Source organism: Podarcis bocagei (genome assembly GCF_964188305.1).
Source record: "Podarcis bocagei genome assembly, chromosome: 16".
In the NCBI taxonomy this organism is placed as follows: domain Eukaryota; kingdom Metazoa; phylum Chordata; class Lepidosauria; order Squamata; family Lacertidae; genus Podarcis; species Podarcis bocagei.
The window spans coordinates 13,204,799-13,223,934 of NC_138142.1; the positions used below are offsets into that span (position 1 = coordinate 13,204,799).

Below are 19,136 nucleotides of genomic sequence, written 5' to 3' on the forward strand. Positions count from 1 at the left end.
ATCCCGATTTAAGAATACAAATGAACGTAGGCGATCCGAACGTCCCATTAGGTATCCAAGATTGGATTTAGCTTTGCATTCCGATGTAGGAGGGACAGTGAGAACTTTCGCTCAATGAATCACAGATGGTGGGTGTTTCTCCTCCCACCCTTCCTGGACCATTACAACCACAAGGGCTCCCAGGATCCCACTTTTCTTTCTCATCTGTTAGCCCCTCACCCCCAGGAATACCATTTTAAGAGCGCCTGAACATCCGCAAAGTGTCACGCTCTTGTCTGTCTCCATTGTGGAAGCCAAATCTCAGGTCTGATCCTCCTGAGCCCCATCTATTCTCAGAAGCCGAATCGTGGTTTTCGAGAGCCGGACAGTTGCAAGCCCGCCCTGTCTGTGCGGGAGCCGTAAGATAATATCTCTAGGCGCATTCCTGTCACTCCACCCCTCGTGGCGCGGCGGAGGGTGGGTGATTGTCGTCGGGGCACCCACAGCATTATTTGAAGATCCTGCCTTCTTGGTTTCTTTCTGAGGTGGAATTATATTATTAGTACCTCTTGGGGATTAGCTTTGACATGGCTATTATGTGATCTAGCGTTGCCTTATCCTTTTGAAAGGGCCAACGCGCAGGGCCACCCACATGTTAGTTTGCCTTGCTGAGGAGTTGCTGTCTTAATGTACAATATTTGCACATTCTTTCCATCTCTACCTCTCTCCCCGAGTTAAAATCTGCCTGCAGATTATCCCCATTAATTTCCCCCTCCTCCTCCCTTTAAGTTTTTCTCTTTCCTGCCGTCGGGGCAGCCTTTTCGCAAACAGCTCAGTTTTTCAGAAGGAGCCCCTCCCACATCACAACCAAAAACCCCAAAACCACTGTCCTCCCCTCTATCATTTTTCTTTAATGGTTTTGTAGTGAAAGGGTTTGGATTTTTTTCTGTTAAGAAATGTGGGGAAACCTGGCCGGAAAACTGTTTTATTTCCACTTTGATTGAGGGGGCAGAAAGGATTCTTGGGTATAGCAGCAACCTTCGTCTGATTGGCCAGTTGGATGAATTGGTTAAGAAGGAACATAGAAGAAAGATAGGAAACTGTGTTATACCGAGTCAGACCATTGTAAGAGACCAAATGTGCCTGGTATCACATTATGCACACACATACAGTGGTACCTTGGGTTAAGTACTTAATTCGTTCCGGAGGTCCATTCTTAACCTGAAACTATTCTTAACCTGACGTACCACTTTAGCTAATGGGGCCTCCTGCTGCCGCCATGCGATTTCTGTTCTCATGCTGAAGCAAAGTTCTTAACCCGAGGTACTATTTCTGGGTTTGTGGAGTCTGTAACCTGAAGCGCCTGTAAGCCGAGGTACCACTGTATTGAAAAGGAACAAAAAACTGCCTCCACCCCATCCTGCTTTCTGCCCTGGCCAGTCCAAACTGACATGGCTGGAGTACATCTGCCAATCCGCTCCTGCCCAGAATTGCTCTGCCCTCCCTGTGGAAATCTGATACAGTTTGACAGTGTAGTTTTCTATCTCTGTCCTTGGACCAAGTCCCATTAAGTTCCGTGGCCCTTTCTTCCTAGTTCAGTGTCTGTAACGTTGCACCCATGATTGTCTAATGGTTTTAATAATCAACTTAGGTAAAGGTAAAGGGACCCCTGACCATTAGGTCTAGTCGTGACTGACTGTGGGGTTGCGGCGCTCATCTTGCATTATTGGCTGAGGGAGCCAGCGTACAGCTTCCGGGTCATGTGGCCAGCATGACTAAGCCGCTTCTGGCGAACCAGAGCAGCGCATGGAAACGGCGTTTACCTTCCCGCCAGAGCGGTGCCTATTTATCTACTTGCACTTTGACGTGCTTTCGAACTGCTAGGTTGGCAGGAGCAGGGACCGAGCAACGGGAGCTCACCCCATTGCAGGGATTCGAACTGCCAACCTTCTGATTGGCAAGTCCAAGGCTCTGTGGTTTAACCCACAGCGCCACCTGCGTACCACAAATAATCAACTTAAGACTCCTTTAATTGTCTGCAAGCTAAACAAGCTATAGCTTAGGGCCCCACTCTCTTGGGGGCCCCAAAAAAATTTAAAGGAAAAAAACAACTGGATGTACATTTCCAAAATATAAGATAAAAAACAAATACAATAAAACCTACATACAGCAACAGTGTTTTGTGTTGTGTTGGCTCCTATGATATAAGCAATGGGCCCAGCCTGCTAGCCAGCTCCCTAAAATATCACTGGTTTGCTAATTTCTATATATAGGGTGCCTACATTCTGCATAGACTTTGCATTCTGCATGGACTTTTCAACAATTACTTTGATAAAATACATATTTTGTTATGTGCAAATGGCTTTAGATACCTATTAGGTCTATAAATTACCATATAACATATATTCAACACAAAAAACAGCGGTAATTTGTTGTTGAGAAAGGACAGCTGGACATATAAAGGGCCCCATTACCTTCAGCAGCTTAGGGCCTCATCATACCTTAATCCGGCCCTGATCGGGTGACATCTTAGCAAAGGTTAATGTAGAGGTAGATCTTAACCCTTGTCTCACACAGAAGGAAGTGGATCCTCCCAATGCTCAGCTGGGCGTTTGCTTTCTGGGATTTCTTCTGAACCCACATTGCTGAGAAATCTCGTTTGAATCACTTTCTCACATAGAACGTCAGTGCTGTTGATGGCCTATTGCAAAATACAACAACAAAAATCTTTGCCAGTCTCAAGGGGCTGTAGGCGTGCTTAGGATTGCACTGTGTTCCATGCAGCTTACTTCTCACGAAGTGCTTTTTGGGGTTTGCAGCCTAAACGTTTTTCAATCACTGGAGGTGCCTTGGGAGCGTCATGTAATTTCTAGCTGTTTTAACTTTTCAAAACGGGCACTCCAGTTAAGCTCTGTGTATGTTTTGTTTTTGAAAAGCTGTTTTTTCTCTATCCCTGTCCACCTGTGAAACCTGACACATGTCAAGGACCGCGTCTTTCTGTGCAATTTACCTATTATCGTGCCGCACTGTGCTCCAGAAAATAATTTGTTTTGTCTACAGCAATATTTCCCATCTCATTCCTCTTCTCTTTTCTTCCCCTTCTTCGTATTGAACAGGTTGGTTGTTGGAGCCAGCTGTATCTTTTGTAAACGCTGTAACGATTTATTATATCACGTGACAGATTTACATTTCCTGTGAAGGTTCAATAGAACTTCCTGACAGTAAGAGCTGTTCGACAGTGGAATTTGCTGCCAAGGAGTGTGGTGGAGTCTCCTTCTTTGGAGGTCTTTAAGCAGAGGCTTGACAACCATATGTCAGGAGTGCTCTGATGGTGTTTCCTGCTTGGCAGGGGGTTGGACTCGATGGCCCTTGTGGTCTCTTCCAACTCTATGATTCTATTCTATTCTATTCTATTCTATTCTATTCTATTCTATTCTATTCAATAGTCTCAAGTATTGAAATCCATGGTTAAAATAAATCCATGGTTTAATTGTTAAGGGGCCCCCTTAGCAACCATCAACCATGGTCTGGTTAACCACGTTTATCTTATTCATTGAGTTTGTTCCACGGCAGATCACCACACCTTTACAACATTTGTGCTACTAACTCTCAAACTTTGGAGTTGTTGAACTATAGACAACAAATCAGGTCTACTAGACCCAACGTTTTAAATCCATGGAGGCTAAAGTTTTTCCTGGGGCTCCTCCAGGATTAGGTACACGGAAACATAATGTTCATTACTTTCATAGCCCCAGTCCCCATCGGCTGTTGGGTGGTGAGTTCAACCCTGATGAGTTAACTGTGCAACTGAGACTAGTGACTGGGAGTGGACACTGGGACCATATAACCCTGGTCCTAAAGGAGCTACACTGGCTTCCATTATGTTTTCAAGCACAATTCAAAGTGTTGGTGCTGACTTTTAAAGCCCTAAACGGCCTTGGCCCAGTATACCTGAAGGAGCGTCTCCACCCCCATTGTTCAGCCCAGACACTGAGGTCCAGCTCCAAGGGTCTTCTGGAGGTTCCCTCACTGCAAGAAGTGAAGTTTCAGGGAACCAGGCAGAGGGCCTTCTTGGCGGTGGCATCCTCCCTGTGGAACGCCCCCCCCCCCACCAGATGTCAAGGAAATAAACAACTATCAGACTTTTAGAAGACATCTGAAGGCAGCCCTGTTTATGGAAGTTTTTAATGTTTGATGTTTTATTATGTGTTGGAAGCCGCCCAGAGTGCCTGGGGAAACCCAGCCAGATGGGCAAGGTATAAATAATAAAATTATTATTATGAGTACATACACCACGGCCACCTCTGCTCCACAGAAAGAAGCCTCACCAGCCCTGTGCTTTGCCTGGCCCTTTGCCCTGCGGTTCTCAGACCCCCAACAACCAGCTGGATGATAGGTGCTTGAGAAGCATCGCACTGGGTTGGACAAAACATGGCTGCCTTACGTCTTGCTGTTCCAGTTCTTGTCCATTTGCCCTCTCAAAATACTTGAGCTGTTTTCCTTGAGCCGCAACCCTCCAGATGTTTCCCTTGAATGTGCTGGCTTTCTCACTGGCCTCGGACTGAACGCGACAGTTATGATGAGGAGCATCCCACTCCGAGGATTTGACCAGGTAAGTTGTTTGCTGTTTTTCAGGCACCCGACTCTGGCTTCTAGGTTTTGCTGGCAGGTGGTTTCCAAGCTCCTTCACTGCTTTCTGCCTGTGTGTACATGGTGTGGGGCTTGGCTGTCAGATATCAGAAGAGGTCTCCATATGTAAAGGTAAAAAGGTCAAGGACCCCTGGACAGCTAAGTCCAGTCAAAGGTGACTATGGGGTTGCGGTGCTCATCTCGCTTTAAGGCCAAGAGAGCCAGTGTTTTTCCACAGACAGCTTTCCAGGTCATGTGGCCAGCATGATTAAACTGCTTCTGGCGCAACGGAAAACCGTGACGGAAACCAGAACGCATGGAAATGACGTTTACCTTCCCGCCGCAGCGGTACCTATTTATCTACTTGCACTTTGTGCTTTCAAACTGCTAGGTTGGCAGGAGCTGGGACAGAGCAATGGGAGCTCACCCCGTCGTGGGGATTTGAACTGCCGACCTTCTGATCAGCAAGCCCAAGAGGCTTAGTGGTTTAGACCACAGCGCCACCCGCGCCCATAAATTACCTATAAATAAATATAGCCCGCAATGTCAGGTTTTCCGTTTCATTCATTAAGTCTGGTCAGAGTGCATGGAAACTCTGTTTCCCTTCCCGCCACAGTGGTACCTATTTATCTACTTGCACTGGTGTGCTTTCAAATTGCTAGGGTGACAGGAGCTGGGATCGAGCAACAGGAGCTCACTCCGTTGTGGGGATTCAAACCGCCGACCTTCCAATCGGCAAGCCCAAGAGACTCTGTGGTTTAGACCACAGCGCCACCCGTGTCCCTGTTCACGGTTCATCAAGCCCAATCCTGTCATTCCGGACAGATCACCATCCTTAGGCAGCAATCTTTCTCAAGGGCCCCCAGCAGACTCCCCCCCCCCAGGTGAGAGGTCGGGTCCCTTCTGAGACGAAATAGGCGTGGGGGCTCAAGTTGGCACAGGCTGAAAGGGAAACACAGGAGTGTCAAGTTTCAGAAGAGAACAAACATCTTGCCCCCCAATTTTTTTTGGCCAGTTGCAACTGATAGCATGAGTGTAAAATGTATTTTTAAATTTATTTTAAAAAAGCCAAACACCAGCACTTAAATTCTCCTGTGTGGCCGTTTTGTGATATTTCCTTTACACGACTACCAGACTCATCCTTTGACGGATGACAGTTTTGACTTATCGCCATCAACAGCTGTGGCATCTTTTTTGAACAGAGTTGTCAGTAGGAGCGCTTAGAGCCTGACAGCAGCATGGCATTGGTTCAAACATTCGGAGATGTCTTCTCAAAGGCATCTTTTCCATCTGTAAAACGAGCCCTCCAGGATACCTTAACGAGTTGACGAGGCATCTGACAGGTGCTGTGGGGAGGAGGTAAAACCCTTTGTGTTCTCAGGGCTAGGTATGAAGTACGGGGTTCAAACAACCTGGTTCCTTTGGGTGCCCAGGCACGGTTTGGGCACCGGGAACCAGCTTTCTGCTAATCCCTCGTCTACACTGGGTTTTGGGGACAAACTCAATTCACTTGAGGTGCGCAGCCTGGGAGTCATTTTGGACTCACAGCTGTCCATGGAGGCACAGGTTAAATCCGTGTCCAGGGCAGCTGTGTACCAGCTCCATCTGGTACGTAGGCTGAGACCCTATCTGCCCGCGGACTGCCTTGCCAGAGTGGTGCATGCTCTGGTTATCTCCCGCTTGGACTACTGCAATGCGCTCTACGTGGGGCTACCTTTGAAGGTGACCCGGAAACTACAACTAATCCAGAATGCAGCAGCCAGACTGGTGACTGGGAACGGCCGCCGAGACCATATAACACCGGTCTTGAAAGACCTACATTGGCTCCCAGTACGTTTCCGAGCACAATTCAAAGTGTTGGTGCTGACCTTTAAAGCCCTAAACGGCCTCGGTCCAGTATACCTGAAGGAGCGTCTCCACCTCCATCGTTCTACCCGGACACTGAGGTCCAGCACCGAGGGCCTTCTGGCGGTTCCCTCACTACGAGAAGCCAAGTTACAGGGAACCAGGCAGAGGGCCTTCTCAGTAGTGGCGCCCTCCCTGTGGAACGCCCTCCCACCAGATGTCAAAGAGAACAACAACTACCAGACTTTTAGAAGACATCTGAAGGCAGCCCTGTTTAGGGAAGCTTTTAATGTTTGATGTATCATTGTATTTTAATATTCTTTTGGAAGCCGCCCAGAGTGGCTGGGGAAACCCAGCCAGATGGGCGGGGTATAAATAATAAATTATTATTATATTATTATTATTATTACTTCCTATTTAAAAGTGAAGCTTCCAGATTTGCACACTCTAAAACAATTCGCGAATCGAAACGCTTCCATCTTTTGAAATTCACACTTCTCTGAATTTTGCAATGCACTTCTCCAGCTAAGCAATGTGCGCATTATACTGGGATAACTTGTGCGTAGATATGCATATGTTTATGAAGGTAACGTGCAAAAATGCACTACGTCGGGAGAAATTGCTTTGCGAAAATGTATATTGGGAGAAAATTGCACGGGAATCGCATTTGTGGAATGCTTTCCCCCCAGGAAGACTCACCTGGTGTCTGTTGTATATCTTTAGGCACTAGCTGAAAATGTTTCTTTTTCACCAGGCCTTTGGCTGATTAACATTCTATGTCCTTTTAAATATGCTCATGTGAAGGGGGTTATTGGTTTGTTGTTACTTTTGTTCTTGTTTTTATTGTGTATTTTGTGTTCTTGTTTTGTATTTTGATTTTGTGATCTTCAGATTAAGGGTAGTATACAAATTTTAATAATAATAATAATATGCTGATGAATTTTCATGAGGGCTTTAGAAAAAGCAAACTGATAACTAAATTTAAGATTGGGGAATTGAGAAACTGAGAGAAACCAAAATCGATAGATTTAGCCATTCCCACTGCCAGCCAATAGCACTATTAATTTCTGTTGTCAGGCGGTAGTTGCTTATTATATACCACAGGAATGGAAACCCCTTTTCCGACTGAGGACCACATTGCCTTCTGGCAGCATCCTTCAGGCCACATGCCTTGTAGTAAGTAAATGATATATAAAAGTAAAAATAAAAAATGCAGTTTGCTTGTTCTTTTTTATCATCACCTTTATAGCAAATGGCTACTCTTGTGGCAGATCACATGGAAGGCCACGGGACGAGATTCCTGAAGAAATGTAGCCCGACGAAAGTGAAGAAGGCGGAGAACGGCCGGCTGCGCGTGACGTGGAAATACCTCGATTCTGGCAAAGAAAAGTCGGACGAATTTGACACGGTGATGTGGGCAGTAGGTAAAAAGAAACGGTGTTTTGAAATACCTCTGGCACTCCTTTTCCTTTTGTTCCCTCTTGTGGTTTTTTTAAAAAAAAATGCAGCACAGGAAATTTTGGCGGAAGGGAAGCACATGGGAAGAGATAGGCATGCAAGAGTGATCGCAAACACCTCTCAGTTCCGAACAATGTTCTATATACGGAGGGTTGCATCCAATCTTCTCTGTCTGCTAGCACAAGGGTGAGATTTAATATTGCGTTGCAGAGGAACCCAATGCAAAAATTGCCCTAGCAGAAATTGTGCTATCTGTCATGCAACGAAGGGCAACTTTCTACATGCTTTGACACTGAGCTGCAGCCATTCCTCTACTAAGAAGCTGCCTTATTTTGAGTTAGATGATTGGATCACCCAATTGTTAACCTCAACTAGCAGTAGCTCTCTGAGATTTCAGGCAGGCAGCCATTCCCAGGCCTTCCCTGGCAATTCCAGAGACTGAAGCTGGGATTGTTCGCCTGCAGAATGCATGCTCTACCACTGAGATATGTGACTCTTTTTTCTATCTACTGTTGTTATTGTTTAGTTGTTCAGTCGTGTCCGACTCTTCGTGACCCCATGGACCAGAGCACGCCAGGCACTCCTGTCTTCCACTGCCTCCCGCAGTTTGGTCAAACTCATGCTGGTAGCTTCAAGAACACTGTCCAACCATCTCATCCTCTGTCATCCCCTTCTCCATGTGCCCTCCATCTTTCCCAACATCAGGGTCTTTTCCAGGGAGTCTTCTCTTCTCATGAGGTGGCCAAAGTATTGGAGCCTCAGCTTTAGGATCTGTCCTACTAGTGAGCACTCAGGGCTGATTTCCTTCAGAATGGATAGGTTTGATCTTCTTGCACTCCATGGGACTCTCAAGAGTCTCCTCCAGCACCATAATTCAAAAGCATCAATTCTTTAGCGATCAGCCTTTTTTATGGTCCAGCTCTCACTTCCATACATCACTACTGGGAAAACCATAGCTTTAACTATACAGACCTTTGTCGGCAAGGTGATGTCTCTGCTTTTTAAGATGCTGTCTAGGTTTGTCATCGCTTTTCTCCCAAGAAGCAGGCATCGTTTAATTTCATGGCTGCTGTCACCATCTGCAGTGATCATGGAGCCCAAGAAAGTAAAATCTCTCACTGCCTCCATTTATTCCCTTTCTATTTGCCAGGAAGCGATGGGCCCAGTGGCCATGATCTTAGTTTTTTTGATGTTGAGCTTCAGACCATATTTTGCACTCTCCTCTTTCACCCTCATTAAGAGGTTCTTTAATTCCTCCTCACTTTCTGCCATCAAGGTTGTGTCATCTGCATATCTGAGGTTGTTGATATTTCTTCTGGCAAACTTAATTCTGGCTTGGGATTCATCCAGTCCAGCCTTTCGCATGGTGAATTCTGCATATAAGTTAAATAAGCAGGGAGATAAGATGCACAATTATTTCATAGCTGACACATTTTAAGCTACTACAGCAAGAGAAAAGCCCTTGTGGAGACTTGCATATAGGCCTGTTTTGCACACAACCGTGGATTGACTTATGTGTGCAAAACAAACCTTCTTGCACGATTACATTCTTTCTCTGAAAGGTGTCTCTGTGAGGGGCCTTGTCACAAAGACCACCAGTGTTATCACATCTTCACTCACCTGCCCATGTACCTTTCTTCTGTTATCTAAAATCTATCAACTGTAATTGGGCTCTTGATTACTTGGCTGTGATTCGCACTCGCTCCAGCTGACTAGCCAAAGAGGTTGTTCCAAGCTTACTGTTTACTTTATCCGGGTGGCAAGGCCTAGTTCTTACTCTAGGGATCAACTTGTTTCTGTCTTGTAGCTCTTCAAACTGCAGGTGTTTGTTTACATGACTAGATGCACTATTACAAATAAATCTTCCTGCGTAGATGTCAGGGAAAACTATTGCAGACTTGCCTTTTTCCTGAGACAAAATCATAGAATTGTAGAGTCGGAAGCGACCCCAAGGGTCATCTAGTCCAACCCTCTGCAATGAAGGAATCTCAGCTTATTTAAAACACAACAGATGTCCATCCAACCTCTGCTTAAAAGCATCCAAGGAAGGAGAGTCTGGCACTTCTTGTGGGAGTCTGTTCCACTGTCAAATGGCTCTTACTATGCTATGCTTATGGGGAGATTTGTTGTTTTGGTTGGCACATTCATATATAGTCATACCTCGGGTTACAGACGCTTCAGGTTGCGTTTTTTCGGGTTACGGACCCACCAAAACCCAGAAGTACCGGAATGGGTTACTTCCGGGTTTCACTGGATGCGCATGCGCAGAAGCACTAAATCACGCTTTGCGCATGCACAGTCGCAATGCAGGAATATGCAACTTTCCCATAAGGGGATCAGATTTGCCACTCCTGGCATTCCCAGCACCATGCTCTTAACCAGCTGAGCTATTGCTACCTGTTTGTAGGTGAGAGTGGGGAGGAGATTCCGGGGAGGGGAAAAATAACAAAGCCGGATCGAAAGGTATCTTTCCATCTGCCTTGTCAAGGGGTGTCGCCTGACAGTTGTGATGCATATCAAGAAAAGTTAAGGAAAGGTTCGTTCTGCATATCTGAGGGTGTTTCCCCTCTGCGCTCTTCCCCGAGCGGCTTATCTGATTTGCCTCAAATGCCTGGAATGGCGCCAAGCCCAATGCTTGATTTAGGAGCCATATGTCGAAGAAGACTCCAGGTGTACTTGGCGTAACGTTCAGCCGTGTTTGGAACTGCCGCTACGGAAGGGAAAGTGGCCACGGAGCGCGATTGTCGGGATGTTTAGCATACTTGCTTGGAAAAGGTGGAGCTCCCAAGAGCCACAGGGACAGGAGCCAAGGCTGCCTACGTGGTCCTGTGCCTATGGAAAAACAACACCTAGGTTGCCGGCAAGAGGTGCATTGAGTTCCTATGGGGTTACATAGGTTGGGGTGTAAGGAGGCGGCAATTTCCGTCCTTTTGCATTTCCATATCGCCGCACTTCGGCTTCTGGGTTTGTTGATATCATGGCTTATTAAAGCAAGATGCGGGTGGCCCTGTGGTCTAAACCACTGAGCCTCTTCGGTTTGCCTATCAGAAGGTCTGCGGTTCGAATCCGCGCGACAGAGTGAGCTCCCATTTCTCTGTCCCAGCTCCTGCCAACCTAGCAGTTCGAAAGCACACCAGTGCAAGTAGATAAATATGTACCGCTGTGGCAGGAAGGTAAACGGCATTTCCGTGTGCTCTGGCTTCTGTCATGGTGTCCAGTTGCGCCAGAAGTGGTTAAGTCATGCAGGCCACATGACCCAGAAAGCGGCCTGTGGACAAATGCTGGCTCCCTTGGCCTGAAAGCGAGATAAGCGCCGCAACCCCATAGTCGCCTTTGGCTGGACTTAACCTTCCAGGGGTCCTTGACCTTTTTTAATAAGACGCATTGCTGCCTCCAACCGCGAAGACAGGGCTTAGCCGTCTTGGCTAGCAGTCATCAATATTCCTCTTTGCCATGAGTTTGCCCAGTCCTCTTTCAAAGCCATCTAAACTTGGAGGCAATCACTGCCTCCTGAAAGAGTGAGTTCTGCAGATTAATTCCATCGGGCATTAACTACCAGACTTTTAGAAGACATCTGAAGGCAGCCCTGTTTAGGGAAGTTTTTAACATTTGATGGATTACTGAATTTTAATATTTTGTTGGAAGCCGCCCAGAGTGGCTGGGGAAGCCCAGCCAGATGGGCGAGGTATAAATAATACATTATTATTATTATTATTATTATTATTATTATTATTATTATTATTATTATTACCTTTCCCTTTAAGATTGCTGGGTGCGGGAGCAGATAAGCCAATGGCCTGATCCAGCAACCTCTTTTTATGACCCCCAAGTTAACCTTGCAAGGTGAGGAAGAGGAACCATTCCATGCAACGGTCAGCTCAGTCACAAGATCGTCACGCCAGGCCAGGGTGGGGTCAAGATCCAGAAACAGAAACCTAGATCAGAAATTTTCCATCTGACTTTTCCATTTTATTTTTAAGCCTTTTAAGAGGCTTATATTGGGAAAACAGAATAAAAGCTTTCTCTCCCTCCCTCCCTCTCTTCGCTGGGAGAGGGAACACCGTTCCAACGTTTGATGTGAACTTGAGAGTCTCCTCCAAAGCCCGGATGGGAAATGTGTTTGTGTTCCGAAAACAAGGGCTGAGCGGAGGAAAACACTTAAGGGCCTTTGATGTGGAGGGAGGGAAATTATTAAACAAAAGGGAAGCCCGGCCCCTGCATGGGAGATCTGATTATAAATAAACATATGATTCACTGTATTATCCGCCTGCCTGAAAAGCCAGGTTGCTCCCCGCTCTTCCAATCCAAACAATGCTGAATCCGAACGGCTCTGAGACGGGGAGGTTGGGACGGCTCCAGCAGATTCATTTCAGCTGGCGAAACTGACACTTCCTCTGGGATCGGCGAGTGGAGCTGTCGGCACTCTAGCTATCTGTCTGCCTTCCTTCAGCCTTCCCTGTGGGACGCCGGATCCCTGCCGTCCCTCTCTGGGCCCTCTGGGCCCTGAGCTCTGATGCTATCAGGCACCAAAAATAATAACAACGACAATACTTTTAAAGAAAACACAACCGAGACCTTATCTCGGGCTCGGATGTGAAACAACTTCCTCCTGTTGTACTTCTTTTGTGCGCCGAGAATAAAACGTCTGGGGAGGCCTGCAAGCCGGCAGCTTAATGGGGGCTTTTCCAGTTTCCCCGTTTTCCGGCTCAGGCAGAGCTTAGAGGAACAAGTTAGCACGCAATATGCTAACTTTTAAGAGAGAGAGAAAAACAAACAGAGAGAAGTGGGAGGGCGGAGAAGGAGAGAGAGAGAAACAGCCACACAAATTTCTCATCCCAACAACCTGCCGAGACATTAGGAAGGGGCGAATCTGCCCATTTTGATTTCCACCATTTTCTGTCAGACCTGGGAAGTGGGTGAATTAAAGCTTTTGTTTCAATGCACCACCTTGCAACCACAACTAGGGGTGGGAGATACAGTGGTACCTCGGGTTAAGTACTTAATTCGTTCCGAAGGTCCGTTCTTAACCTGAAACTGTTCTTAACCTGAAGCACCACTTTAGCTAATGTTGCCTCCTGTTGCTGCCGCGCCACCAGAGCACGATTTCTGTTCTCATCCTGAAGCAAAGTTCTTAACCTGAGGTACTATTTCTGGGTTAGCGGAGTCTGTAACCTGAAGCGTATGTAACCCGAGGTACCACTATACAGTCAGTTTAGGTTTCTCTCAGTTTCTCATTTTTCCAATCTTGAGTTGAGTTTTCCACATCAGTCTGCATTTTTTTTTAAAGTCCTCATGAAAATTCAGCATTTTAGTGTGAATTTCTCCTGCTCTGCACATTTTTGTATCCGATTTTTTCAAATTCACATATATATTTTTTGCATAGCAGTTTCTCCACATACAATGCATTTGTGCATGCTACTTTCACAAATATATACCCATTTCCATGCACAGTTTCCTCTAAAGTTTCAGTATTTGTACAGGTTAGCCGAAGGGAGGATAGCGTTGCAAAATTCAGAGAAGTGCAGATTTCGAAGGATCACTGTTTTCTTCCAGTGTGCAAATTGTTACAGAAAGTACAGATTAGATAAGTGTGCATTTAAAGGGGAACTGAACTGAATCTCTCCCCCCTCCGTAAAACAGACTGATTTTTTTTTAAATGCTGTAACAGAAACAACAGCTGAGATGATCAAATCAGCAGGGCAATGTTTAATTTCTCTCGGTTCCAATCTCCTGACATCTAAATATCTGGGCATTAAGAACGAAAAGGAAGAAAATGAAATGAATTTGGCCGACCCAAATCGAAACCTCATCCTCTTTCCCACATGTGTCCCATGCGGAATCCTAAAAGCAGCGACAAAAATGTTAAAACTTAACGTTGAAATTTTATTGGCTGGAAGCCATGTCCAGCTCTGGTTTCCAAGCCAAAGGATCTATTCAATACCCTCCATTAAGATCAAATGGGCGAAAGTATTTTGGTTTGGGAAAATGCTTTAGTTGCATCTAGAGGCTTAGCTAGCTCCACTTCCAAATTTTGAAGCCTCCCCCCCCCCAACATGTTCTTAATCTCCAGCTGTTTCTAGACTACCATTCCCATCATCCCTGACCGCTGGCCCTGCTAGCTAGGGATGATGGGAGTTGTAGTCCAAAAACAGCTGGAGACCCAAGTTTGGGAAACACTGATGTAAAAAGAGGCCCTACTGGATTTGGCCATTGGCCCCTGTAGCCCAGCACCCTGTTCTCATAGTAATAGTAGTAATAATAGTAGTAGTAGTAATAATAAGAATAAGAATAATAAAATTTATTATTTATACCCTGTTCATCTGGCTGGGTTTCCCCAGCCACTCTGGGTGGCTTCCAGCAAAATATTAAAATACAATAATTCATCAAATACTAAAAGTTTCCCTAAACAGGGATGCCTTCGGATGTCTTCTAAAAGTCATAGTGGCCAACTAGATGCCCCAATAGGAATACAAGTCCTGAGCGCAACAGCCGCGCTTTTCCTCCTTGCAATTCCAGACACTGGCGTTCAGAGCCTAATGCTGGCTTTCTTCAGTGGCTTTCTTCAGCCAGTGTGGTGTAGTGGTTAAGAGCGGTAGACTCGTAATCTGGTGAACTAGGTTCGCGTCTCCGCTCCTCCACATGCAGCTGCTGGGTAACCTTGGGCCAGTCACACTTCTTTGAAGTCTCTCAGCCCCACTCACCTCACAGAGTGTTTGTTGTGGGGGAGGAAGGGAAAGGAGAATGTTAGCCGCTTTGAGACTCCTTAAGGTAGTGATAAAGTGGGATATCAAATCCAAACTCTTCTTCAGATGCTTAGACCCTTGAGAGCAGGAGGTGAAGGTGGCACACTGAACGCACCAAGTTGTAAGGGGTACTTAGGAATGCAGGAATCTGCCTGACAAAAGTCAAGTGGGTTGATCCAACACCAGGTCCAATGTGGCCTACCCCATCCGAGATCCTAGACCAGGGCTGGTCCCTCCAGATGCTTCTGAACTACAGTTCCTACCAGTCCCTCAGCAAACAGGGCCAAAGTGTAGGTGGGAGGTTGCTCCTCACAGAGCTAGGATTCCCAGAGTTCCATGTGAAGAGTGGTTGGCTGTTAGACCATTCTGGGAACTGTAGCTCTGTGAGGTGAACAACAACTCTCAGCATCCTTGACGGACCATAGCTCCCAGAATTCTTTGGGGGAAGCCATGACTGTTTAAAGCGGTATCATAGCGCTCTAAACACATGATGTGACTGTGGACAGTTGGTTGACGCAATAATAGTGCAGCAGTTGTGGATTTATACTGGACTGTTCACACATTGTTCTGTTACATTGTTTGCTCTTTGATCACACTATTGCCGCCTGGAGGAACACTCTTGCACTATATATGTGGGTCCCGCTATCCAAATACAAAAATTCACTTATCCAAACATGAGGAATTAGGACCCAAATCTTGCTATACACACACACACACTGCAGATTCAGATATCCAAACAGCCTGCTTGTAGTACTGTAGACAAACAAGCAGCCTTAAACAAGCCTTACTTTTTTGTGTTTTGCTGGTCTTCGACAGACATTTCACCAGAAACCATGGTTGGAAGGATGGAGGGAGTTGGACAAATAAGAGAGCATTTTTTCCCCTTCTTGTATGCCTTTTGTAAGGTTTCAGAAGGTTTTTCTGGGTTTTTGTTGTTGTCATTTTGGAGGTCAAAATTCTGCGGTTGGGAACGCATTAGAAATTTCCCCATAGGAATCAGTGGAAATGGTTGGCTCATTTTGTGAACACTGGCAAACTATTTCCTGAGAATGCCTTGTGTATGAATACCGAAACTTGCACGTATAATGCCAAAAGTGGGGGGAAACAAAGAAACCTGTAACACAGAATCATAAGGCTGGAAGGAACCCTAAGGGCCAACATTTCCAATTCCCGGAAGTGTGGGAACCACAGCTAAAGAATCACTGACAGGTGGCCATCCAACCTCTGCTTAAAAAAATCAAATGAGGCAATATAATTTTTTTACAGGATTTCACCAGGAGAAATGCATAGATTAGAAATAAAGCTGCATGTTCGCCCCAAAATTTTGCAGGCACAAACAGTATTTAAAGTGGGGTTATAATAAACCTACCCCCAAAAAAATGATTGCACAATAAAAAGAACATCTGGATAGGTCCATAGAACCAAAATACCAGTGGATCTTAGTTTAGGGTTCAAGGCAGTTCCTCCTTAAGGTTCAGCCAAAATCTGTCCACCTGAAGATCATGGCCACTGGTCCCATCACCTCCTGGCAAATAGAAGGGGAAGAAATGGAGGCAGTAAGGGATTTTACTTTCTTGGGCTCCATGATCACTGTAGATGGTGACAGCAGTCACAAAATTAAAAGACGCCTGCTTCTTGGAGAAAAGCGATGACAAACCTAGACAGCATCTTAAAAAGCAGAGACATCACCTTGCCGACAAAGGTCCGTATAGTTAAAGCTATGGTTTTCCCAGTAATGATGTATGGAAGTGAGAGCTGGACCATAAAGAAGGCTGATCGCCGAAGAATTGATGCTTTTGAATTATGGTGCTGGAGGAGACTCTTGAGAGTCCCATGGACTGCAAGAAGATCAAACCTCTCCATTCTGAAGGAAATCAGCCCTGAGTGCTCACTGGAAGGACAGATCCTGAAGCTGAGGCTCCAATACTTTGGCCACCTCATGAGAAGAGAAGACTCCCTGGAAAAGACCCTGATGTTGGGAAAGATGGAGGGCACAAGGAGAAGGGGACGACAGAGGACGAGATGGTTGGACAGTGTTCTCGAAGCTACCAGCATGAGTTTGACCAAACTGCGGGAGGCAGTGGAAGACAGGAGTGCCTGGCGTGCTCTGGTCCATAGGGTCACGAAGAGTCGGACACGACTAAACAACTAAACAACAACAACAAAAGGTTAACAATGGCCTGGTGGAGGGGGGAGCGGGAACCAATCTCTGTCATGTGATAAGAGGAAAAGCCTCTTGAGTCCAAGGAGATGTTTGGACCTCATTAAAAATCCCTGACAAGAGAACCGGCTGGCAAATTTTAAACTGTTCCCCCCACCCCTACCCCCAGCACGCCCCCTTGGGAAGTGTTGAATCCGCAAAGCTGGAGAAAAATGAACAGCTGGGATTCGTCCTTGTAGAAATCAGTCAAGGCCTTTGCTTTACACATTAATGAGTTGGCTAAATTGGTCTGTGTCTGCCCCCAAACTGCACGGACCTTTCTCAAAACAATCCGGAGAGCTTTCTGCAGAAGGCGACATTTGTCTGTGGGCAGGCGGAGTTGATTCGTAAGTTGGCAACGGCTGATCAAGGCATCCTCTGCAGGGGGGTGCAGGATCCCAACAGAGTCTTGAAAACTCTGATACCTATTTATCTACTTGCACTGGTGTGCTTTTGAACTGCTAGGTTGGCAGGAGTTGGGAGAGAGCAACGGGAGCTCACTCCATCGTGGGGATTCGAACTGCCAACTTTCCGATTGGCAAGCTCAAGAGGCTCAGTGGTTTAGACCACAGCGCCACCTGCGCCCCTGCTTCTGAATACCAGTCGATGGGAACCACAGGAGGGGAGAGTACTATTGCGCTAAGGTTCTGCTTACAGGTTTCCCACGGGCATATACTGCATTTTTCGCTCTATAAGATGCACTTTTCCCCTCCTAAAAAGTACGTCTTATGGAGTGAATGCAGGCAGGAGGCTCTGCTCAGCGCTCCCTTTAAAGAGCCACGTGGAGCGTGTGTGCCGCTCTCTGGGGCTTTTCCCCAAGGAGGGAGAAAGGCTGCCCTTCTCCGTCCTCGGGGAAAAGCCCCCAAGAGCCGTACACACACCCCACGTGGCTCTTTAAAGGGAGCGGGGCTCTTGGGGGAGTCTTAGCCGCGCCTAGCCTCTCCCGGGCGGGGGATGAAGGCTTCCCTTGCCCGGGAGAGGCTGCGCGCAGCCAAGCAAGAAGCCAGGACAGCCAGCGGGATCGCTGCGCTGCGCTGTGCAGCGATCTCGCTGGCTTCTGGGATTCAGAATATTTTTTTTCTTGTTTTCCTCTTCCAAAAACTAGGTGCGTCTCATGGTCTGGTGCATCTTATAGAGCGAAAAATACGGTAATTGAAACAGGATGCTGGACTAAATGGGCTACTGGCCTAATCTAGAAGGCTCTTCCTATGTCCTTACATTGTTGGGGATTTTTTTTGGGGGGGGGTAAGAATTAAAACTGCTAAAATCTTTTTAAAATGTTTCTTTTAATTTTTATTGTTTTCTAAAAAAAACAACAACAACCATATGCACTCTCTTACTCTTTCTTTCCCAGGCCGAGCCCCTGACACCCAAACTCTCAACTTGGAGATGGCTGGAGTGAAAACAAATCCCGTGACGGGGAAAATCATTGTTGATGCAAGAGAAACCACTTCTGTTCCTCACATTTATGCAATTGGAGACATAACAGAGGTAGACGTCTACATAAACTCCTTGACAATGACAGGAAAACTTACTTTGTTCTTGATTAATAACCGCTGCCCATTTGTCGTCAAGCCTATATCAGCGTGTTAAAGCCCCGCTTTTCATTTTCATTTGGAGTGTTTATGCCAGCAACACAGAACAGTAATTTCCTCCACGCAGAACACCTCTGCATCAGAGATTATTACTGATGCTTATCAGGTGAAAAGTATTATGTGGCAACAGCTGGCAAGAAGGCTTTGTTATCTCTCCTATATCAATTCTGCTTCTGAAATAAATAGGTTTTGCTGCCCGCGGAAGGCAAAAAAAAGGGGGGGAGTACAGCTTTTTTTAAAAAAAAAAAGGCTGAAGGTGTTAGTCATTTGACTGCGAAATCAAACTGATTGACAATTAAGTTCACACGGTTTTTGCAAAAACACTCCTTACTTGCTCTCTCTCTCTCTGAAAGAAATGCATCTTGCTGGCAGCAACTCACAACTTCTAACCATTCTTGCAAGAGAGGCAAAATGTTTTGGGGCAGAGAAAGTTTCCCCTCCATCTCTAATATACACTAGAACTTGAGGGCACCCAGAAAAGCTGAATAACAGAAGATTCGGGATGGACAAAAAAAAGAAGTAGCTTCTCCACACAGCCCCTAGTTAAACTATAGAATTTGCTCCCACAATGTAATGATGGCCACCAACGGGAATGACATGTACATATAATTAAATTTTCTAATTTACATTTCAAAATACGCATTTATACTCTAGTCCAATGCAGGAATCTCAGCTTGATATGGATGG

At 46.0% G+C, this 19,136-nt stretch overlaps 1 protein-coding gene across 1 annotated transcript in view; it reads left to right on the top strand.

The window, feature by feature from the left end:
* The window catches only part of TXNRD2 (thioredoxin reductase 2), a 69,211-nt gene that overhangs the window by 26,521 nt on the left and 23,554 nt on the right, over positions 1 to 19,136 (top strand). The window contains exons 9-12 of the mRNA XM_081174974.1: positions 3,096 to 3,115; positions 4,500 to 4,591; positions 7,703 to 7,877; positions 18,209 to 18,345. Coding sequence (XP_081031100.1) covers positions 3,096 to 3,115; positions 4,500 to 4,591; positions 7,703 to 7,877; positions 18,209 to 18,345 — 424 coding nt within the window. The remainder of the gene's footprint in view (positions 1 to 3,095; positions 3,116 to 4,499; positions 4,592 to 7,702; positions 7,878 to 18,208; positions 18,346 to 19,136) is intronic.